Source organism: Chelonoidis abingdonii, chromosome 2, assembly GCF_003597395.2.
Source record: "Chelonoidis abingdonii isolate Lonesome George chromosome 2, CheloAbing_2.0, whole genome shotgun sequence".
NCBI classification, from domain to species: Eukaryota; Metazoa; Chordata; order Testudines; family Testudinidae; genus Chelonoidis; species Chelonoidis abingdonii.
Window position 1 is genome coordinate 59368957 of NC_133770.1, and position 25776 is coordinate 59394732.

Below are 25776 nucleotides of genomic sequence, written 5' to 3' on the forward strand. Positions count from 1 at the left end.
ATTTTGATTCATAAGATGGAAATTTTAAATTACCCTGATATTTTCTAACATAAAATGAATAAACTGTATAGAAAACACTATTTTTAACGAAAACACATTTTTCCTACTTACTTTGCCACCTATGTTAAGGTTTCACCTTTCTTCAATTTCCGTTTTATAAAAAACCATTAATACTCATGCACCAGGCATCCATAAAAACTAGCTAAAATACTACAGTTGAACTTTATTAAATATAGACATAATTAATACCATTCCAGGGGACTAAATAGTGCCGTGATTAATGCACTAGCCCGTTACCCCTGAAAGGCTAATTAGTGAAGCTGGCTTACATCCCAAGTGAAATGAATTTAATAGTTTCAATAGTCCCTTGTGGATATTTATTTAATCACAAAACTAGTAAGCAACTTAGCCATATTCATCACAATTGGCAATCTTTGCATAGGAGAGGCCCAGGACTGAAGAACCAACGGTGCATAACTATCAAGCACAAAGAGGGAAACATCTTTAGTCTCCTTATAAATTTACTTGTTTTAATAAGGCAATGAATAAATAACAATTGCAATGAATAGGAAAGGTGGTTGACCTAGTTCTTTTACAGTAATAGATATGTGAAAGGTGCCTACTGGCAGAATCTCTCAGGCAGCAGGTGGGAGAGCTACAGGAGGAGGTGGCTAGGTTGAGGAGCATCCGAATCCACGAGCAATTCCTGGACAGTATCCACGTGAAGACAGTTGAGGTAGCTGTCCCAGTACACAGGACTGGTGACACACCACTGGTGGAGGAGGAGATGGCTCAGGGTGGACACTGGCAGCTGGTTACTTCTGGCAGCGGGCAGTGCTCCACCCCTGCTCCAAACCCTCCCACCGTGGTAACCGTTATGCTCTTCTTCAGAGGGAAGGAATCACCCCCTACAGTAAAGGAGGAGAAGCCTCATACCCTTAAGGCTGGGAGGTCTGCTGCCACCACTGCAAATAGGAACGGTAGGGTAGTGGTGGTCAGAGACACTCTGCTGAGGGGGACGGAGGTGCCCATCTGTCGCCTGACATTTCATCTTGGGAGGTATGCTGCCTGCTGGGGGCCCGTATCCAAGATGTTACAGAGGCATTGTCGAGGATTATCCAGCCCTCTGACTACTACCCCATGCTACTCATCCACGTGGGCACAAATGATACTGCGAGGTGTGACACTGAGCAGATCAAGAGTGACTACAGGGCTCTGGGAGTACAGGTGAAGAAGTTTGGAGCGCAGGTGGTATTCTCTTCGATTCTTCCTGTCAAAGGTAGGGGCGGGCAGAGACAGATGCATCATGGAGGTGAATGCCTGGCTGTGAAGATGGTGTCGCCAGGAGGGCTTTGGCTTCCTCGATCACGGGATGCTATTCGAGAAAGGACTGCTAGGCAGAGATGGCGTTCACCTTTCGAGGAGGGGGGAAAGACCCTATTTGCACACAGACTGGCTAACCTAGTGAGGAGGGCTTTAAACTAGGTTCAAAGGGGACAGATGAGCAAAGCCCACAGGTAAGTGGGGAACATGGAGACCTGGAGATGGGTCGGAAACAAGAAGGGAGCATGGGCTATAAAGTGGCAGACAGAAAGGAGGGTCAGGGCAAAACTGGGAGGCAAGATCAAACCAGTATCTTAGATGCCTATATGCAATGCGAGAAGTATGGGTAATAAGCATGAAGAACTGGAAGTGCTAATAAATAAATATAACTATGATATTGTTGGCATCACTGAAACTTGGTGGGATAATACACATGATTGGAATGTTGGTGTGGATGGGTACAGCTTGCTCAGGAAGGATAGACAGGGAAAAAGGGAGGAGGTGTTGCCTTAATATATTAAAAATGTACACACTTGGACTGAGGTGGAGATGAACATAGGAGACGGAAGTTGAGAGTCTCTGGGTTAGGCTAAGGTAAAGAAAAACAAGGTGATGTCGTGCTAGGAGTCTACTACAGGCCACCTAACCAGGTGGAAGAGGTGGATGAGGCTTTTTTTAAACAACTAACAAAATCATCCAAGCCCAAAGATTTGTGGTGATGGGGGACTTCAACTATCCAGATATATGTTGGGAAAATAACACCGCAGGGCACAGACTATCCAATAAGTTCTTGGACTGCATTGCAGACAACTTTTTATTTCAGAAGGTTGAAAAAGCTACTCGAGGGAAGCTGTTCTAGACTTGATTTTAAACAAATAAGGAGGAACTCTTGAGAATTTGAAAGTAGAAGGCAGCTTAGGTGAAAGTGATCATGAAATCATAGAGTTTGCAATTCTAAGGAAGGGCAGAAGGGAGTACAGCAAAACAGAGACAATGGATTTCAGGAAGGCGGATTTTGGTAAGCTCAGAGAAACTGATAGGTAAGGTCCCATGGGAATCAAGACTGAGGGGAAAAACAACTGAGGAGAGTTAGCAGTTTTTCAAAGGGACACTATTAAGGGCCAAAAGCAAGCTATTCTCATGGGTAGGAAAGATAAAAAATATGGCAAAAGACCACCTTGGCTTAACCACGAGATCTTGCATGATCTAAAAAATAAAAAAGAGTCATATAAAAAATGGAAACTAGGTCAGATTACAAAGGATGAATATAGCAAACAACACGGAATGCAGGGGCAAGATTAGAAAGACAGAGGCACAAAATGAGCTCAAACTAGCTATGGGAATAAAGGGAAACAAGAAGACTTTTTATCAAAACATTAGAAGCAAGAGGAAGACCGCAAGGACAGGGTAGGCCCACTGCTCAGTGAGGAGGGAGAAACAGTAACAGGAAACTTGGAAATGGCAGAGATGCTTAATGACTTCTTTGTTTCGGTCTTCACTGAGAAGTCTGAAGGAATGTCTAACATAGTGAATGCTTATGGGAAGGGGGTAGGTTTAGAAGATAAAATAAAAAAAGAGCAAGTTAAAAATCACTTAGAAAAGTTAGATGCCTGCAAGTCACCAGGGCCTGATGAAATGCATCCTAGAATACTCAAGGAGCTAATAGAGGAGATATCTGAGCCTCTAGCTATTATCTTTGGAAAATCATGGGAGATGGGAGAGATTCCAGAAGACTGGAAAAGGGAAAATATAGTGCCCATCTATAAAAGGGAAATAAAAACACCCAGGAAACTACGGACCAGTTAGTTTAACTTCTGTGCCAAGGAAGATAATGGAGCAAGTAATTAAGGAAATCATCTGCAAAACAACTTGGAAGGTGGTAAGGTGATAGGGAATATCCAGCATGGATTTGTAAAGAACAAATCATGTCAAACAATCTGATAGCTTTCTTTGATAGGATAATGAGTCTTGTGGATAAGGGAGAAGCGGTGGATGTGGTATACCTAGGCTTAGTAAGGCATTTGATATGGTCTCGCATGATATTCTTATCAATAACTAGGCAAATACAATTTAGATGGGGCTACTATAAGGTGGGTGCATAACTGGTTGGATAACCATACTCAGAGAGTAGTTATTAATGGTTCCCAATCCTGCTGGAAAGGTATAACAAGTGGGGTTCCGCAGGCGTCTGTTTTGGGACCGGCTCTGTTCAATATCTTCATCAACGACTTAGATGTTGGCATAGAAAGTACGCTTATTAAGTTTGCAGATGATGCCAAACTGGGAGGGATTGCAACTGCTTTGGGGGACAGGGTCATAAATCAAAATGATCTGGACAAATTGGAGAAATGTTCTGAGGTAAACCGGATGAAGTTCAATAAAGACAAATGCAAAGTGCTCACTTAGGAAGGAACAATCAGTTTCACACATACAGAATGGAAAAAGACCTCTAGGAAGGAGTACAGCAGAAAGGATCTAGGTGTTATAGTGGACCACAAGCTAAATATGAGTCAACAGTGTGATGCTGTTGCAAAAAAAAAAGCAAACGTGATTCTGGGGATGCATTAACAGGTGTGTTGTGAGCAAGACACGAGAAGTCATTCTTCCGCTCTACTCTGCGCTGGTTAGGCCTCAACTGAGATTTGAGATTCTGGAGAAATTGTGAGAAATTGGAGAGGTCCAGAGAAGAGCAACAAGAATGATTAAAGTCTTGAGAACATGACCTATGAAGGAAGGCTGAAGAACTGGGTTTGTTTAGTTTGGAAAAGAGAAGACTGAGAAGGACATGATAGCAGTTTTCAGGTATCTAAAAGGGTGTCATCAGAGGAGGGAGAAAACTTGTTCACCTGAGCCTCTAAGATAGAACAAGAAGCAATGGGCTTAACTGCAGCAAGGGAGATTTAGGCTGGACATTAGGAAAAAAACTGTCGCAGGAATTAAACTGGAATAAATTGCTAGGAGGTTGAAGAATCTCCATCTCTGGAGATATTTAAGTAGTAATAGTGTTAGATAAATGTCTATCAGGGATGGTCTAGACAGTATTTGGTCCTGCCATGAGGGCAGGGGACTGGACTCGATGACCTCTCGAGGTCCGTTCCAGTCCTAGAGTCTATGAATCTATGGTGTAGTGAAAAGTGTCTTTCAGTAACAACATTAATTTATTGGTCACATATTTTATTATAAAGTTCTGGTTAAAAATCACTGTGGGAGGTGCCACTTTGCATGAGATGAAGTAATTGTTGGAATTCTCTCAGAAAAGTTGTTGTTTGGATTTCCTTCAGTTCATTGTTATCATTTCTGAGTTGTTTTTTCTGTTGGTATTGGGTTTTGGAATCTCTCATCACAATCTGTCCTTTGGAGTGGTGAATTAATAGAATAATCAGATACATCTATCAACAATAGTGTAGCCAATGATTCGTTAGACTTTGCATGCAGAAGTGAGCACAAATGCTAAGTGAATCCTAACGTGTTTGCTATTATGGACTAGAGTGGCAAGCTGTCTCAAACAAACTGAGGATATATTTCTCAAGTGCTGAGTGCCAGTAACACTTTTCAAAGTTTTGGCAAGACACATGTTTGAAACTGGAGGCAGAACAGCTTATTAGTTTCTTTTCCCTGTTTAAATTATTCTAGTGGCAGAGGGCTTTGGATACTATCTTTAACACAATGGTGAAATTTGGTCCATTTCCTTAAGAGTTGATGGCAACCAGAAACAGGCTATTAGTAAGATTACTAACACATATCCTATATACAAGTACTTACTTTTACTTCGCTTTTCAGAGTTTCATGAAGGAGAAAACCGAACTGCACAGCATCTTCTTTCATATCAGTGGTAACACAAACTTGTTGTGATAGATTGTCTGTGATCAAGAGAAAACAAGAACTGAATGTTTCATATAAAGAATATATCAAACAAAATTATTAATCTGCTGAACTCTACTTTCAACTTCTTCAGCTGCTGTTTTTCAACATAGCCTTTTCAACAGTTGAAAGTCTCGTTTTAAGAGGCCTTATTCCAAGGCAAGTCAGAACAATTAACATAAATCAGAAAATCAAATTATCAGTTTATTCCCTATTTCCTACTTCTGCAGAATTTTGAAAAATCTCACACATAGGGCCTGATCTAAAGCTCATTGAAATCAATGGAAAGATTTCTAAATGACTTCAGTGGGTTTTGGATGAACCCCACATACTTACATTTAATGAATATCAAGAAAGTATAATAATTTCCTGGTATACTGATTTCATACAAGCTTAATTCCTCTCCACTCCAACTTCCAAGTGGGCACTAAATACATTATTAGCAATGCTGCAAAAGGTATATTACAAAATAGGCAAGAAGCAGATGGGACAGAGATGCAGTCAGATATATTAAGGTCTGAACCAAACAAACAGCTCCATGTGGGTATTTGCTCACATGGAGCTCTATTGAAATCAATGAGGGTTTGGGCACAAGGAGCTACCCACATGGAGCAAGCTGTAGAATCAGGTCAAATCCTTACACCTGGGAACTCATTACTAAACACATTGGTCTAGGAGAGAATAACAAATTTACTACTAAAAATAAAAAAAATACAGTTAATACCCAGTCAGTTCCATATACCAACATTTCAAAGCAGGAACTTTGTCTCTAATTTTAAGATTCAACAAGATTTTTCCGGGTGGGTCGTTTTTGTTGTTGTCATTTTTTAACAATTTTTTTAAATCCAACTCTTCTTATTTAATGCAATTTTTTGTCCCTTTGATGCTCAATTAACATGCATACTGACATGTATGGTTTGTATTGTCTTCTGGGTGTCCATTCTACAAGCAGCTAAAAGATAATAAATGTGCAGTATAATTATACTGAAAACAGATCTGTACTACACTTCAAGGACAAAAATAAACAAACCTAAAAAATTAAAGTAGCATGAGGGATTTAGAAGAAATTATAAAAATATGTCCTGAATGCTCATCAAAACAACATTGGATATAAAAATATATACTGGCTTCATGTGGAAACTTTTTAAATATTTAAACACCAAATGATAAATTCATTCAGATATATTTAACATTGTCTAAGAAAGCTTTCCCCCCTTCTCTATGGCATATGATCAAGCATCTCTGTATAAAAGGTTACAAATATAGAACAAAAATAAATTTAAAAACTACTTATTGCTATAGAGTCAGTGTTCTTGGAAAATGAATGAGATTTTTGATAATTTTCAAGCAATTTTTTTATGAACATTAAAACTAAATTAATGGCCAAAAAGCTTTAAAGAAAAGGTGGAAGGGTGTTGCTATAATTTACATTATTTACAATGCCACCAAAGCACAATTTGACAGTGAAGAGAATGGTGGTGAAGCTATTTGACAGCGAAGAGAATGGTGCTGAAGTTCGTTGGGTTAGGCTACAAAGAAAAAAAATAAATGAGAAACAATAAGCATCTGCTTACAGACTACAAGGACCAGATAAAAATGAGAGTGACAAATTTATGGCCCAATTCTCAGGCAACTGGAAACCATGGGATACCACTCTTATGAGAGAATTTATATTCCTATAGATTTCTTGGGTAGAAAGTGAAGTCAAACATGCATCAAAGCTGTCTTCTACATAAAAAGGAACAATTTTATGATGTAAAAAGTGGGACCTGTAACTACAGGAGAAGCATCCTGTATTTACAGAAGAGAGGAACTGGTTGAGAATGGTAGAGAAGCTTGAAACCAGAAACCACAAATCAAACCAATTTAGCATAATGCAAGGAATGACGCAGTATAAGATATTTGTACATAATGGAGCAATTCAAAGGTAGTAAATTTCAAAAAATGAAGTGTTGAGGAACTAAGTATTTGAGTAAAGTCAGATTAGAGCAATTATGAAAATCAGCATGTGGAATAAGGCTGTGGAATCCTAAAAGGCAGCAGAACTAAGACACGACAGACAATTTCTCTGAAAGAGGAGTCTGCAAACGAATAGCATCCAATGTAACTTCACAAGGGGCTGCTCAAAGATCTCAGTTTATAAAGTCAATTCCCCACTCCTCAAAAATCTCCTATCCCCTGGAATCCAAGGGGTAATGGAAGAAGAATACAACAAGACAATTAAGATTTGTAGGTTAACCTTAATAGAGAAGAGTAAAACATCTTAATGCTATACAAAACAGTTAGAAGGAATAACAAATCATTTTATAAAAAATAGCAGATGAGGGAGTAGTATTACAGAGAAAGTCCATAAGTGAGGACAGTAATAAAATTAATGATAACTCAAACACAGATGGGATACTGAAATCATTTTTAAAATATGGCTTTAGGAAGAAAAATAAAGAAAAGAAGTTTGGACAATTAGATTTTATAGAAACATCTAAAGAAGAGGTAATGGATTGTTTGAAAAACTTGATGACACACAAAGTCAATTGGTTTGCTGATATGCATCTCTTCATACAAACTTATTGTACCACCAACGATGCCTTTCCTCTCCCCTTTCACCATGCCCTATTTTCCCCTTTAACTGCCAGTTGTGCTGTTTTTCTTCCCTTTTCTTGATCACTGTTATATTGCCTCCCTCCACCTTTCTACTTCTTTGGACTCCCCTTCCCTATGCGTACATGACACTCCTCAATCTCTCTCTGGAACGCTACCCAGCCTCTCTCCCATCTACCCTTGACTTCCTTGGCTTTAATGTCCCTGAACATGGAGTAAAATTTAGCTGTGGTGGGATTAAACCTTCAAGTGCTGCTTCCTTTTTAACCTGTAGTCCTATCAGAAAGTCTCTGTCCATTCCATAACCACAGCTAAAGCTCTCCATGCCGCCAAAATATAATGGGCCAAATCCTGAGATCCTTAAATCAGTGGAGTCAGGGAGTTTGTTACAGTAAAATTAAAAAGAAAAAAATTTTACTTAGGACTTGCTCCAGTATGTTTAATCCTTCTCTCCAACATAGTAAGACTCCTTTGTTTGAATCCTAAGGCAGCCCAGAGGTCACCCCAACCCATTTTCTGAATCTTGCCATGTCCCAACTGTATCATTGCCTAGTCTTGCCACATCCCAACTTTGTCAAGCTTCATACAAGCAACTGCCCTGATAGTTTCTGACACTTAGTGTTTTCTTAGGCACTTGCCAGTTAATCCAACTTGTTACCTGCGTGGGACTGTCTTCTGCACCAGTCCTAACACTTCCTTGGGACATTCCTTTCTTTTCCACTCACAGTAACATGAAATAAAGGTAAGCTTCATATCTTCCTCAATTTTCACTTAGTACCATTTCTGTTTAGTAAGGCATTCTCACTTCAAATTAAAGATTTCTTATCATTGCCATTGAGAAAGACATGGCAATTTCCTGTAGTATCCTTGGAGGACCTTATTGATTAAATTTTTAAGTATCCTTGGGGTCCATTGTATGAAATGAATGGTCTATTATTATCTGGATATAACAAAAGAAGGAAAGGAGACACTTGATAGAGAATTTAATCAGGCCGGAACTTTACTATATAGATATCTGGGACTACCCAGCAGCTAAAGTGTACAGTGCAGGCAAATCCATGTTTACTCAAATCATTATCTGGGTTTCCACCAGCCCCTCTTCATTTTCCATCCAGGTTCCCCCAGCCAACCCATGGTTTGGAATTCACCATCCATCCCCCTCATAGGAGGGTTAAGGTGGCTATGAGAACAGGGAGAGGGGTTGACTCCCTGCCGTACCAATCATAGAAGTCTCCAATTTCCCTCTCCCATTTTGTTCCTTTATCCAGCACCTCCTTTTAAGTCCTTTACTAGGCCATTTCTCTGGTCACTGGAAGCCTTCCCTATGGAGAACCTGCACTGGACTTTTGCCAGGAGGCACCAGTAATTTGCTTGGTTCCCAAACATCTCTCAATGGCCTCTTGTATAGCAGCCCCAATAGGTGAAGCCCCATTCTCCCGAAAGAACCCATTGTTCCTTGCACCATGCCAGGATCATCAAGGGGCGCCAGCAGGTGAGTTGTCCTCAACCAGGTACCGCAACAACCACCATCCATGGTGGGCAGTATAGGTGACCAGCACCCGGGATCCTTAAATTGAAAGAACTCATTAAAAAACAATGTCTTGCATAGCTCAGCTGTGTGCTCAGAGCCAAGAATCTCCATGCCACTGACTACATCTTATGCTGAGGTTCCATAGAGCCAGTGGCATCTGCTTGGATCCATTGCTAGCTCCTGGTGCAAGCTCATGAAATCTGTCAAACTGGAAACAAGACAAGGCATCTGCTATGCTATTAGCCACGCTCAGCACATGCTTGGAAGAAAAACAGATGCTGAGGTTTAAACATTGTAGAACAAATGCCCTCACCAACTTTATAACCCTGTGCGATCTGGAAAACTCCACCAGAGAGGTCCTTTGGGGCCATCTGCCTGTCCCAAGTCAGGATAAAGGAGAAGGGTTGGGTGTGGGGCTAGCAACTCCACCCCGTAAAAAAATCAACCTGCTACAGAAACGCCAACAACAGAGACTTCTACCTTGGAAAAAGAAGGGTCTTCAACTCGAAGATGCATGATGCTGGGTGGTGAAAGCCGTGAGGAAGCCACTAAGCTGATTACCCTTCTTGCAACCAGGAGGATTACCATAGGCACATGGAACGTGAGGACCATGTACGAGTCAGGAAAGACGGTGCAGGTTGCAGCAGAGATGAGGAGCAACAACCTGACCCTATTAGGCATTAGCGAAACAAGATGGACGCAAGCTGGACAGAGACGACTGTTGACAGGAGAGCTGTTGCTGTATTCAGGACATGAAGAGAGCGACGCACCCCACACACAGGGAGTAGGCTTCATGTTGTCCAAGCAGGCACAGAGAGCACTGATTGGTTGGGAGGCACATGGTCCCAGGATCATCACAGCATCCTTCAGAACTAAAATGAAGAGGATTAAGATGAATGTTGTTCAGTGCTACGCTCCAACTAATGACAGCGAAGAGGAGGACAAAGATTATTTTTACAACAGACTCCAGAAAATATTAGAGATTCTCCCAGACAAAGACATCATCATCCTTATGGGAGACTTTAATGCCAAAATTGGACCTGACAACACAGGATACGAACAAGTCATGGGGACCCACGCTCTGGGAGAGATGAGTGAGAATGGAGAGAGATTTGTGGATCTGTGTGCACTTAACAACCTGGTCATAGGAGGTAGCATCTTTCCTCACAAGCGGATCCACAAGAGTACCTGGGTATCACCAGCAGGCACGACAGAAAATCAGATCGACCATGTCTGCATTAGCAAGAAGTTCAGAAGATCCTTGCAGGACGTTAGAGTTAGAAGAGGAGCAGACGCGGCGTCCGACCATCACTTAGTGGTGGCTAGATTGAAGCTGAAGCTGAAGCAGAGCTGGATAGATACGTCAGACAGAAGAGTGAAGTACAACGTCAGCCTTCTGAAGGACCGTAAGACCAAGGAAGATTTTGGACTGATGCTGAAGAATAAGTTTTCAGTATTACAGGATCGGTCTGAGGAAGAGGAAGACAGTGTACTAAACAGATGGCAGAAAGTGAGAGAGACACTTAGGTTAGTATGCCAGGAAGTGCTTGGAATTAAGAAACACCAGCAGAAAGAGTGGATCACAGCAGAGACCTTGACCAAGATAGAAGACAGAAAGAAGAAGAAGGCAGCAGTCAACAACAGCAGGACTAGAGCTGCAAAGGCCAAAGCTCAAAAAGAGTATGCTGAAGCCCACAGAGCAGTGAAGAGGAATATTAGGAAGGACAAGAGAGAGTATGTGGATGAACTGGCAGCAGAAGCGGAGCAGGCAGCATACAGCGGTAACATGAAACAGCTGTATGATACTACCAAGCGACTGTCTGGAAAGTTCAGCAAGCCAGAACGTCCCGTTAAAGACAAGCAGGGAAAGTCTATAACAGGAATAGAACAACAGATGAACAGATGGGCGGAGCACTTTGAGGAACTCCTGAACAGACCAGCACCACCAAATCCACCAGACATTAACCCAGCCAACGAGGACCTCCCAATTAATTGCGATAAACCAACCAGAGATGAGATCAGAAAAGCCATCACCATGATGAAGAACAGGAAGGCGGCTGGACCTGATGACATCCCAGCAGAGGCCCTGAAAGCAGACCTGGATGCTTCAGTGGAAATGCTGTACCCCCTCTTTGAGAAGATATGGGAAGAAGAAGTGATTCCGGCAGACTGGAAAGAGGGATATCTCATCAAAATCCCCAAGAAAGGAGACCTTAGCAACTGTGCCAATTATAGAGGAATCACACTCCTGTCGGTGCCAGGGAAGGTCTTCAACCGAGTTCTCTTAGAGAGAATGAAGGATGCCGTCGATCCACAGCTACGAGATGAACAGGCAGGTTTCCGGCTGAACAGATCATGCACGGACCAGATAGCAACGCTTCGCATCATAGTCGAGCAGTCTGTGGAGTGGAACTCCTCGTTGTACATCAACTTTGTTGACTATGAGAAAGCGTTCGATAGCGTGGATCGAGAGACCCTCTGGAAGCTCCTTCGGCACTACGGCATTCCAGCAAAGGTGGTCAACCTGATCAAGAACTCATATGATGGTATACACTGTAGAGTGATCCATGGAGGGCAGCTCACTAACAGCTTCCAGGTGCGAACTGGAGTCAGACAAGGATGCTTGTTGTCACCACTTCTCTTTCTCCTCGTCATCGATTGGATTATGAAGACATCCACTTACGAGCGTAGGAATGGAATCCAGTGGACGTTGTGGACCCAGCTTGATGACCTGGACTTTGCTGACGATCTTGCACTCCTTTCGCACAGTAAAGAGCAGATGCAAGAGAAGACCAACACTGTGGCAGCCACGTCATCACAGGTTGGCCTCAACATTCACAAGGACAAGACCAAGATCCTTAGGATTAATTCCATCAGCAACGACCCAGTCACACTGAATGGAAGCCCCTTGGAAGAAGTGCAGTCCTTCACCTACCTAGGTAGCATCATCGACCAGCAGGGTGGCACAGACGCAGACATCAAAGTAAGGATTGGTAAGGCAAGAGCAGCCTTCTTACAGCTCAAGAACATCTGGAGCTCCAGAGAGCTGTCTTTGGCAATAAAAATTCGACTGTTCAACTCCAATGTGAAATCAGTCCTACTGTATGGAGCTGAAACCTGGAGGACAACCAAAACAACCACCAGGAAGATCCAGACCTTCATTAATAGCTGCCTCAGAAGGATTCTCCAGATCCGCTGGCCAGACACCATCAGTAACATCCACCTCTTGGAGAGGACCCGTCAACTCCCAGCAGAGGAAGAAATCAGAAGGAGAAGGTGGGGTTGGATAGGACATACACTACGCAAGCAGCCAACTAACATCACCAGACAGGCACTGCGGTGGAACCCCCAAGGCAAGCGGAAAAGAGGCCGTCCAAGAAACACCTGGCAACACAACCTTCAGGCTGATAGCAAAAAAATGGGCTATACCTGGAACCAGCTAGAGCGAATGGACCAGGATAGAAGACTCTGGAGATCTGTGGTTGGCAGCCCATACCCCGATTGGGGTGACGGGCACGAGTGAGAGTGAGTGAGTGCGATCTGGAAGCTTGGCGATTGATAACCTGTACCACTGCCATGTTGTCACACCAGAAGCATACCCTTTTATTAGCCAGCTCTGGTCCCCCAATAACCACAACGAAAATGATAAAAAGTTCCAAAAAAGTCATATAATGCACCACCCCATTTTGTGTCCAGATAGTAGGCTTTTTCTGGGCACACCATCTGCCTCGATAAAACACCCCAAAACCTGTAGCCCCTGAAGCATCCGAATGGAGTTTTAAACCCCTTGTAATAGCCATTCTTACAGCCACAATGATACCCCATTAAAGTGACTCAAAAAACATTCCCACACCTTCAAATCCTCCTTCTTCTCTCTAGTGACTTGTATGTAATGATGTGACATGGCTATGCCCACTCTTGCTGCTGCCATTCGGGCACAAAATGCCCTCCCCAGGGCAACAACCCTGCAGGCAAAATTCAGGTGCCCCAGAATAGGTTCCAGATCTCACAGTGTGAGTTTCTTGGCTCCTACTGCTTTCCTGAGCAATCCCAATAGCTCGTGAAGCTTATCCTGAGGGATCCACGATATGTCCTCCCTGGTGTCGAGTTTGATCCCCAAGTGGGTCAATGTAGTCTGTTTTTTCTTCCACTAGGGGTACCCACAACTGTTTAGCCAGGACCTGAAATGTGTCCAATAGGTGAACACACTCATTTGACCCGGGGTTATCCTGCAAACAAAAAATCATCCAAATAATGTACTACTTGGCATAGTCCCACTGCCCAGTGCAACATTGTACTAAATTTTTCAAATGCTGAACAGGATACCGAACAGATCATGGGCAGAGCCTGCTCAAAATAAAATTGTCCCTCAAAAAAGAAGCCCAAGACCTCAAACTCCAATGGGTAAACTGGCAGCAGATGAAAAGCAGATTTGATATCGCACTTAGCTATTAGTGCCCCTGGGCCACAAGCCCTAACCATACAAACTGCTTCGTCAATGGAGGAATAACGTATGGAACATAGTGCCAGGTCTATCCCATCATTAACAGAGCCACCTCTGGTGGTGAATGAATTAATTGGTATGTCCCTCAAGTCTTCTTGGGAACCTGTCATAAACAGATAGCTAAGGGTTAATATCTCTTTCACCTGTAAAGGGTTAACAAAACAGGGACCTGGAACACCTGACCAGATGACCAATCAAGAGACAAGATATTTTCAACTCTGCGGGGAGGGAAGTTTGGGTGTGGGTCCTTTGTTCTGTGTCTGTGTGCTCTCTAGTCTCTGAGGGTGACCACCCATCTCTACAGGCTCTCTAATCTTCTGTTTCCAATTTGTAAGTACAAAGGCAGAAAGACAGTATAGTCTTTTTATTTGGTTTTCTTTATGTGCAAATGTGTGTTTCCTTGGAATATTTTTAATTGATTTTTCTGGTTTAATGGTGCATATAGCGTGGAAAATACATGTATATTATATCATTTCTGAATTTACGAAGATAGATCCATAAATTTGGACTCCTTCCTAGGACCTGTAACTTCCGCTGTATAAGGTTCTGTATTCCCCAAGAACTTGGTGGGAGGGAAAGAGTAGATTTCCTCTTTGTGTTAGATTCACGGAGAGAGCTTGAATCTGGATTGCCTCTGGGGAAGAGGAAGGGGGAAGAAACTCTGCCGGTGTGTTTATCTCTTCTCTCCGGGATACCCAGGGAGGTGGAAAGAAGGGAGGAGAAACCTGATTTCTCTGTGTTGTGTTTCATGGAGTTTGAAGCCCAGTGATCTTCTAGGGGAACCCAGGGAGGGGAAGCCTAGGAGTGGCACTAGTGAGGAAAAGAGTTTACTTTCCTTGTATTAAGATCCAGGGGATCTGAGTCTTGGGGTCCCCAGGGAAGGTTTTTGGGGGACAAAGTGTACCAGACACTGGAATTTCTGGTTGGTGGCAGCACTACAGAATCTAAGCTGGTAATTAAGCTTAGAGGATTCATGCTAGTATCTCATTTTCTGGACGCTAAGGTTCAGATTTGGGAAAAAATACTATGACAGAACCAAACCCAGAAGGGAAACCCTTAAGTTTTCTATGGGTAATTGGTCAATTGGCCCAGCCACCCTGCCCTCCTTTAATTCCTGTAAAATCTTCTCTTGAACAATATGTCCCATCCCAGTTACTGACTTGAATTTTTTTGATATCACATGAGTCCTACTCCCCACAAAGGGGAGCCAAAATCCCACAGTAACCCCTCCCACAAATATGCCCCATCTGCCTTGTTAGGGTAATCCCATAGGAGAACTCTTAACACCTCTGGCCTAACTGGCATTGGCGCCCATGCTCATTGCACTGCCCCCAGTTCGTTCCCCTCCCCAGCTTGTGTTCTGTGTCCCAGATCCTGTTCCAACCGAGCCAGACCTGCAGTTGGCACTTGAGCCACCCCCAGTCCTGTTTCCTCCTTGTGATCGTCCCTTACTTCTCTCTGGCAAGAACGGGTTGAATGGGTCCCAAAACATGCCTCACATATGTGCCTGAATTTACAGGTTCTGCAAAAACAACCACCATCATTAAATGTCCAGCAAATATTATTACATGACTTAGGCCCCTCCAGAGCTTCTGTGGTATGAACAAGCACGGGAGAGGCTTGAGTCATGTAAGAACTCCTGGCCCCCTTGGCATTATCCAGCCCAACCAGAGTGTGTGATGAGGTATGTCCAACCTTATCCCAGTTTACGTTCCTGGCCTTAATCAAAACTGCTCATCCCATTTTGAGTGTGGTGCAATCATTATTGTGGGCCTGGATTGTATGTAATCTCTTGATGGGGAATATGTGACAGATGTGACACCTGGCGGTTCAAAGGACTGTATTGACCAATGTGCCAGGCAACAATGGACTTTTGAAACAAAAACTGTTGGTTTTCCCAAGGAATATTAAGGAGAGGTGAATGCAAATTTCCCACCTCTGGTTATGCAAAAACTCGGTCTTTTGAAGCTACATCCTGAGAAGGGGGGGCTTTGTCTGCTGATCACCTATTACATGAGGCCCAGCTCAAAGGCTCAAGCTATACAAAGGAAAGACTGAACTATTCCTTGTTGTTCTGATTCTGACAGTTATGAACTTGTAACCACAGGAAAAAATGACTTATGTATTTTGAAAGACTGATACCTACCAGAGCCTGAGACTGGAATTGAGGTGACCTCTAGTAAGCTTTTTCGCAGGCATGTAGGTTCTCTTATTGTTTTAATATGTTTTCTCTGTAATATTTTCACCTTAAGAATAAATGTGCTTATAAGTAGCTGTGTGGTAACACATAACATCAGGCAATATACTGGGCATAGCCTCTGGAGAGAAAGCTAAATGCAGATGATGGCCTTTTAGGCAGTCTGGCTTGCTGGGGATATCACAATGTAGGTAGGAAAAATCCCAGTCAGGAGGGAGAGAGAGACAGGAGACAAAAGCCTAAAAGTGCATGCCCTTGGCAGACCATAGGGAAGCAACACAGGTGCAGTTGCCCTAAACTGTGAAAGCTACAAAGTACAACACAAAGGTATCATTATAAATGCAAAGAAAAGAAATTTGCAGCACTATGGTTCACCTGTCTACAATGTATTAGGGATGGAACTGAATAAAATAGTAAAAAAAATTGTATACAAATGTATGATTCACTCAAAATAAATGGCAGTTCCACTCCCACATTCTTCTAATAGCAACTGTAAGTAAAATAAGAATTCACAGAAATACACCTGCATTTATACAGGAGTGTTTACACACATAAAGAATGACAATTTTCCCTTCTCTGCAAAGACGTCATTACAGGGTTATGAATTAACAGTGACTTTTGTTTGTATTACCCAAATGCTGAGAAATCTGAGCTGCAAACTTCCTAGTTTCACTGCCACAGACATATTAACATTACGAGAATCCATAGTTCATGCTGAAACACTATGTAATGCAGCATATTAGGCATTTAAGATCATTCAGTGTTCAATTAACTTCAGGGCAAATAGAATTCATGCAGATTTATTTTTAAAACTTGCTGTGAAAAAATATACGCAATCTCTGTTTTCACTAAAAAATGATGCTTTCAGCAACTTGAAAGAACATCTTGTGAAGTGTTTAGGAAAGTGTGAAAAAATTATGGAAATTATAGCCTGCTGACTGAGGTATATGAAGTGTGAAAAATTAAAAAGGAAGGAAAAATTAAATAACTTACAAAGGCAAGAAATCTAGAAAAGCAAAAAAATCTAGGTTAACACTGAAACTTCATTCTTAACCTGACCCCTTTGCGCTGAGGTACTGTCATTCATAGAATGCTTTGGCTCATATTATTCAGTGACATCTCTCATTGCCTCCTCTCTAGAATCATACCCACACACACAAACTCATGGCACTCTATCATTTATTTGAGCACTGGCTAAGTCAAGTGTAAAGGTAAAGTTGGTAAAAACTAGTTAGAGTCTTGCAAATCAACAAACAAAAAACCTATAAAGGTTTTTTTTGGCTTCATTACCTGAATGAAGATTAATACCTTATCAAGGTCCTAGAAAGTTACCTTTTTAATGGCAAACAGCAGTCTACAGCTTTTAAGCATAACATTTTTTTTAATTACACACACACACACACACACACACTTTCTTTTGTAAAATATTTGCATGACATGGCCCCCCTCAAAGCATCACTGAAATGCTTCCCCTTTACAAGCACATATGGTTAGCTGACCTGTGTTCTACTCTCAATTCTACAATGAATTCAACAGAATGTCCATGCTGTGGCTGCAACACGTCAAGCTAATTTCTTATATGCTTTCCCTTATTACAGAAAAGCACACAAGAGTGGATAAACTACTCTGGAAACTTGGTATGGTTCATCATGCAGAAAGTCCAAGTTATCACTGTCTCAGAGAAGAAGGGTTTCTATCTGTGCAGACGGAGAGGGGAGGATGGGGAAGGAATGACTGCCATTAGGTGTCCAGTCTGTGGATATAAACTTTCTTCAAAGCTCCATAGTTCTTCATAGAACACAACAAACCAAACCTGTGACTGCCCACTTAACACACACATAACTATGCACACAAAAACAATCATCAAATTCAACACTGTGCATACTATCATTAGCATAAAGAAGAAAGGGATCAATGTTTGTGGTGGCAGACAAGGAAGAGTTTCCTTCCATTCAGTAGTGATTATTATGGGCACCCATTGCCACATAGCGGAAACATGCCATTTGTTAGGGTCTGCCCTGCCTTCCTAACCCTGACTGATAATCATGCATCATCTAATATGCCCTTTGATAAACACAGAACCCACAGAAGTGTTTTTCAGAACCTTTCATATGTGCTTTCCATATAATATGGAATATAATTCCTGATTTCCATAAACTGAGCCTGGAAGTCTGTCACTACATTTCTACATGCCTCAAAAATTGGGATTTGTCCCCATACATGGATAAGCAGTTGTCTATCCAGCCAACTGTGAACATGGAATGCCCAATCTGCATGTGCACATTAATAAGCATGCATGCAAAAGTAGTTACAGAAGCAGGGCTCTGCTAATTAAAAAACATTCAGGCTCTAAATTACAAAATTCTTGTTGAGAAGCTACTTTTAAAGTTTACGTGTTTGAACTAGAGTTCAAAGATACTTACCCTAGGGGCAATAGTCCTAATAGAGATTTTTTAGGATATTTTTTATTATCCAGATCTCATTTTTAAATGAATCAGCCTGACTGCAATACAAGGTTTCCTTACTTATAGGCTATTAAAAAATAGACATGTGCCACCTTGTCTGCATACTCTGCAAGTTCATACCTGCTGAACTAAAGAAAAGCATTAATGTTACTGTTTATAAAACGAATGATACTGGGGTTTTGTGACTTAAGGAAGTGAGAAAAGTAGTATGTTTTAAGAAAACAATTTCAGAAGATAGTGACTCATTAAGCTATTTATATATTGCACTGCACTGCTCTGAATATGTTATATTTGTGTTTTCCTTACCTACATCAGAGTTCAGTTTGGTGGGCTGGAATTTGTCTATCATCAAGTCTCATTTAGCCAGCAGCTGAAAACCTAGTTCTGTTCTTCTGAAGCATTTGGGACATGTTAGCTTTTCTTGCATAGGTAGAATTACATTTGTAATGTGGATGACTAAGGAATAAGTCACCTAATTACCGTCAGATGATGAATTGTGACTTCTTTCACACAGTATTCTATAGCCAAGTACTTATCTTTACAACAATTTTTCTTTTAATTATATTAAATTACAATTAGTAAATTAATCAAAGAAAAATTATAGAAATGCAAGAATATCCTGTAATAAATAAAACAGTAAAATAAGTCATTGTCCAGAAAGTCCATGAGACCATCACTGGAAAAGTGTAGTAAAAAGAAAACTATTCCTTAGATAAGCTGTGCACAGCCATAAATATCAATTTGACATTTTGGCTCATAATGAATAAACTCTTTAAAGATTTGTTTATCCAAAATCATAACTCAGAGCAAAAAGATACCATCTGCAGTCAGAAAGTGAAGACTTCTCCAGTGTGTTACATGCTGTGCACTGCACTGGATCTGGATCAGGTGCAGTTTGATCCCTCCCAGAGAACCATAGAAAATCATAGTCTTCTTCTGGGTTGCTCAGCGGTGTGCTGCCTCTTACTCTGGGCTTATGGAAAAGCCATGATTTAGCACAAAATTATTCAATATTCTTTAGCCACAAATCACAAAACGTCATAAAAGTCTCTGAAAGAAAATTAATGCTATCTTTTATAATTCAATAGGGTTATATTTTTAACTGTATTTAAAAAACTTTGAAACATTTTGGTAGATCCTGAAAACCCTCACTCAAACTAGTAGTTCTAAGTCATATAAGTAGTCCCACTGATGCAGTACAACATGCTGGCCCTACATGTTCAATGCAAAAAATAGAGTATAGTTCACTTTAAAATTATGTCAAAGGCAGTAAAAATGAGGACAGACATCATTTAAGGTGACAGTTTTTGGATAAATTGCCATTATACATTTGTGATAGATGGGACAGTTAAGGGTGAAATGATGCAGGATGAGTGGAAAATGAGAAAAACATAATATACAGACTTGGGTATGGTGGGTTTTTAAAACAAAATATCGATCCTTTAGCCAAGATGTGGTCCACCTATTAAATTAAGTACGGTTTTAGACTGTTTGCATTGTTTATGTAAATCTAGTTCAGCTATGTTACTCTTGGCATTTCTAACCACTTAAATAATTTATGTCAGTCTGAGCACGCAGAGCAGCCTTGGGTGAGATCAATAAGTTTGAGTAACAAAAGTACAATGCTGCTTTGTTAAGTGGATGTTTATAAATTCAGTATCAAAACAAAACATGTTAATCTAAAAATCGTGAGCTTTGTACTATACACACTCTATTGATTTTAATGTGAATTCCTCTCATGGAGGCTCTGTCTGTTGCCAGCTTCTCAGCTGGCATAAATTGGCATAGCTCCATTCACATCAATGGAACTCTGCCACCTTATGCCAGCTGAGGATGTGACCACTAATATATAATCCTTAACTACTGTTCTGTTACCAGTTTATTGCCCCAGTTTGACTTTGATCCCACAAACACACTTGTTCTTATCAGCAAGCATATGAGAACTCCCGCTAAAGTCAGTGGGCGTACTCATATACTTAAAGTTAAGCATGTGCACAAGGGTTTGTGGGATTTGGATCTATATTATTCAAAATTGAAAATAAAATCTAATTACTTTTCAGTATTATATCATCTGGTTAATTTTTGCATTTCTGTTAGCATGGACACCTCATTTTTACTACTTTCTATCTTTGAATTTACAGTATAAGCATAAACATTATACCTAGCCACGAAATACAGGAATTAAAAGGAATATTGTTATCTAGTTATATCGTCTGATCTTCTTCCTGATTCTACCAAGTCACAAATTCCAGTTAATTTCACATTAAAGTTCTCGTGCACTAATACAGTGCAGCAAAATTTTAGGCACAAATCATACATTGTTATTTGTTTTTCAAAAACAATAACATTTTAAACAAAATTTGTGGAACCATTCCTAATGGACTGAGATTTTGCAAATTCTTGTTTTTACAAAAATCTGGGTTTCGCATTAAATGTTACTTGTCAGTTTCCCTTTAAATATGGGTGGCAAGAAAGAGGAAAAAAATACAGGAATCATAGAAGAGTCTAGCAGGGCAGTTTATACTACTAATAATAGCACAAACGATTGTCTGTACAGTATAAAGGACTAAATATACAAAAATATATGCCAACATTCTATAAATTTTAAACTGACCTTTGTGTGTACTCAATATAAAAGTTATAAATTAACTATCTTGTTAGTATAATAAATAGCCATATTTTTTACAACATTTTCACCACTAACATCACAAATATTTTTTCAAATATTCTACATATTCTTTATAGTCTAAATATTCTTTAATCTTTACAAATATGCGTAACATATATATGTGTGTGTGTATGTATATATATATATATATAAACATTACAACTATATAAATAATAAATAACAGAAAGTTGGTATTTTTAAAAGAACTAACCAGAGCAGTTGTATGGTTATTGTTTCTTATGGTGATACATTTAAAATAGTGTTATTCTAAATTCTGGGTTTGATTTGAGAATTATATGAATTGACAGTCATGAGGAAAAACACATACCCTTAATAATTGATTCAGCAGCATACAGATCCCGCTTGTAGGTCACCTAAAGGACAGAAAAACCTCATTAGACTTAACAGAGCAAGAAGGAATGTAAAACCAATAAAATAGTGCCCTCAAGGCAATTCTTTGTATTGGAAGCACCATAAACAAATGATATAGTCAATTTCTTAATTATAGTAAATACCATTGGCATATGTGAGAACATAAGTTACAAAAATCACAAGAGATGCTTTGTTGTTAAATATATAAATGATATATAAATAGATATATAAATAGATCACACTTTGTTGTTAAATATATAAATGTGTTTAGAGCTAATTTAAAACTATCACATGTTTTGTAACTCTTTAGGGGGCCATAACAAGCATGTTATCCTCTAGATCAGGGTTGGGCAACCTGCGGCACGTGAGCTGATTTTCAGTGGCACTCACAGTGCCTGGGTCCTGGCCACCGGTCCGGGGCGGCTCTGCATTTTAATTTAATTTTAAATGAAGCTTCTTAAACATTTAAAAAACCTTATTTACTTTACATACAACAACAGTTTAGTTACATATTATAGACTTATAGGAAGAGACCTTCTAAAAACGTTAAAATGTTATTACTGGTCTGCAAAACCTTAAATTAGAGTGAATAAATGAAGACTTGGCACACCACTTCTGAAAGGTTGCTGACTCCTGCTCATGATATTTCAATATGGTTTCATACTGGGATTTTCATAATCTATACTAGGTTGGTAGTACTGCTGAAAAGGACCAGGGAGTTATAGTGGATCACAAACTGAATATGAGTCAACAATATGATGCAGCTGTGAAAAAAACTAATATCATTCTCAGGTATATTAACTGTAGGGTCATATGTAAGACATGGGAGGTTATTGTCCTGCTCTATTAGGCACTGGTGAGGCCTCAGCTGCAGTACTGTGTCCAATTATGGGCACCACACTTTGGGAAAGATGTGAACAAATTGGAGAGGGTCCAGAGGAAAGCAACAAAGATGATAAAAGATTTAGAAAACCTGAGCTATGAGGAAAGGTTAAAAAACTGGGCATGTTTAGTCTTGAGAGAAGAAGACTGAGAAACGACCTGATAACATCCTTTAAATATGTTAATGGCTGTTATAAAGAGGATGGTCATCAATCGTTCTCTATGTCCACTGAAGATAGGAGAAGTAGTAATGGGCTTAATCTGCAGCAAGAGAGATTTAGGTTAGACATTAGGAAAAACTTTCTAACCATAAGGATAGTTAAATACTGAAATAGGTTATCAAGAGAGGTTGTGGAATCTCCGTCACAAATACACGGTCTAGGTTTTCTTGGTCCTTCTTCACTGCAGAGGCTAGACTTGATAACCTCCCACTGTCCGTTCCAGTTCTACATTTCTACGAAAGTGATCTATTGCCCATAAATCCATGTTGATTGCCATTCGTTATATTACCCTCCTTTAATTCTGTATTAATAGAGCACTCTATCAGCCATTGTATTATTTTGTTCAGGACTAATGTCAGGATAATTAATCTATAATTACCAGGGTTATCCCATTTACCCTTTTTTAAATATTGGCACAATATTTGCTTTCTTCCAGTTCTCTGGAACTTCCTCAGTGATCCAAGATTTATTGAAAAATAAATATTAATGTTCCAGAGATCTTCTTGGCCAGCTCTATTAAAGCTTGCAGATGTAAGTTATCCAGCTGTGATTTTAAAATGTCTAGTTATAATAGCTGCAGTTTAGTAACCTCAGTTGCTGTAAGAGTGAAAAATATGTCATCATCTTCTGATATGTTTACATAATTTGGCTTTTAACCAAATACAGAACAGAAATGTTATTGAACATTTTTGCCTTTTCTGTATTACTGATAATTCTACTTTTTCCATCTAATAATAGACCAACATCATTGCTAAGATCCTTAGTGTCATTAATATACTTTTAAAACTCCTCCTTATTGCCTTTAACTCTGCTGGCTATAGATTTCTCCTTGTGTCTTTTACATCCCTTATGAATTTTTTTACAATTCCTAGCTTCTGATTTATATGAACTACTATCAACTTTCCCTTTCTTCCATTGGTTTTATACATATAACTTTTCATAGACACCTTCACTTGCCCTTTAAGCCAGGTCGGTTTTAAAACCAGCATGGTGGTCTTCTCTAATTGTGGATTTGTGGCCTTTTGGGCATCTAGTAAAATGTTCTTAAGCAATTCCCAATATAATTCACGTTTTTCTGATTAAATTATTTCGCTCTGCAGATTTCTCTCATAATTGTTTTCAGCTTTGTGAATGATTCTCACTCCAAAAATGAGTATGTCACAAACTTGAAAATAAAATTAATAATACATAAAGCATTCATAGAACAAAGGTAGCAAAAAGATAGTGCTCACAATTAAAAGTGTTGCCATGACTAGTTATTAAACATAAGCAATCACGATATAGATAACAGTCAGGTGAAACGACCTGAAGTAATTAAAAGGAACAGTACTACATGCATGTAAAAATCACCTTTTCTCTAATTGCATCAGGTTAAGCCATACTTAATGGGAGGTAGATAGCATTCCAAATCAGTAAAGGGTGACAGCAAGATGGAAGAACTGCTCTGAGGCAACAAAAGACGAGGAATCTTCCTGAGGGCTTTTAGATTCAGTCACCCTGATCTCAAGAGGTGGGATGGAAGAGATGGCTCACTAATGGACCTCTCTCTGTTAGTAGCAGCTCTATATTTCATCATCTGTTTACTGTAGCAGCCTTTGGGTGAGTACCTTGGGATTGGCCCATACTACAACAAACGTCTTGGCAAGAATTAAAGAATGGAAAAAAGAACAATTTCTCTCAGACAGAATCCAAAGATAGATACTGAAGATTATGGCACAAGAAAGGTGTTCTGAAGGAATATCAGTTGATGGATTGTGGCTTACTAAGGACCTAGAAACCTCTACAAAAAAATGTGTGGAGCAGAGAGAGAGAGAGAAAGAGAGAGAGACTCTGCCTCCGCATTTTTAATTACTTTAAAAACTGTTTCCCATCGTAGGAGGGATAATAGGCTGAAGATATTCTATTCCAGATACTCTGAAATTTCAAGAACCCTTTGAAGCATCATTATTGTGTCAGTTCTCCTTCATTAGGGTGGAGTTCTTCTCCTCTGTTGGAAGTATGAAGACTGATGTTGATCTCTCTGGAGACATATGAGTTCTTGGCATGTGTAACATAACTCATCAGAGCGCCAAAAAGCATAAGAGAAAAACCAGTAATCATAATAAAATAAACATTCACTGTGTGTAACAGGCTAATGTAGATCTTAATATATAGCTGAGGACAATTCTGCAAGATGATGAGTACAATGCAGGATTGAGCCTTCTAGGCTCCTTGGTCTTGACTCCATTTTGGCTAGGGGAACAAGCCCAAGCACACCATCCATTTATGGTACCAAAAAGAGAGGTTATTCACAGTAGATATTCATAATATGATCCTCCCTCTCCTTTCATACATGCTTTGACCAGCAGTGATATAGTTAATAATTCTGCCCTTCAAATTATTATTATTTGGCATCTATTGAGTTATTATCTCCTTGAGTTGAAGAGGAGCAAATCATGCCTTTTGGCGCTATTGTTTTAGGCTCCCTACAATCTCTGGCAGATCGCTACTTTGGTGACACATGGATTGGGTTTTGGAGGTTTCTTTGCAACCATAAAGATTAAAGATTTAGGTTTTTTTTAAAATGAAATCTGAGAATCTGGAGAACAAGGTGACATCTTAAAAGAGGTGGTGGCATGGTGTACCTGTTCTTTTGAGTCACCAACTTGAGCTCTGTGTAATTTATAGGGACCTTTTAACATCCAAGTTGATTGACTTGTTAGAAACCACTCTAACACAAATAGTATCAGGAATTGGCAATATACAAAAACCTGTAAAGAGGAGCACTTAACACCTGTGCACACTATAGCAACCTTAAGGTGGCCATCTGCCAGCAAAAATAACTTCAGGACCAGACTTCAAAGGAAACTTGCTGAGCTTCAGTTCATCTGGCAAAATTTGACGCTATCAGTTCAGAATTGAACAAAGAACTGTGAATGGCTTGGTGCCAACTACAGAAACAGTTTCTCCTCTCTTGGTTTTCAACACCTACTGCTAGAACAGGGCCTCATCCTCCCTGATTGAACTAACCTCGTTATCTCTAGCTTGCTGCTAGCATATAATTATACCTGCCCCTGGAATTTCCACTACCTGCGTCTGACGAAGTGGGTATTCACCCACGAAAGCTCACGGCCAAAACGTCTGTTAGTCTATAAGGTGCCGACAGGTTCTCTGC

At 40.1% G+C, this 25776-nt stretch overlaps 1 protein-coding gene across 3 annotated transcripts in view; it reads right to left on the reverse strand.

Moving 5' to 3' along the window:
• CRPPA (CDP-L-ribitol pyrophosphorylase A) overlaps window positions 1–25776 on the reverse strand; it is a 209687-nt gene that overhangs the window by 115349 nt on the left and 68562 nt on the right. For all 3 annotated transcript variants that reach the window (XM_075061948.1, XM_032801428.2, XM_032801427.2), the window contains exons 5-6: window positions 21476–21521; window positions 5086–5183 (exon numbers count right to left, since the gene is read on the reverse strand). In XM_075061948.1, the coding sequence (XP_074918049.1) occupies window positions 5086–5183; window positions 21476–21521 (144 nt within the window). The remainder of the gene's footprint in view (window positions 1–5085; window positions 5184–21475; window positions 21522–25776) is intronic.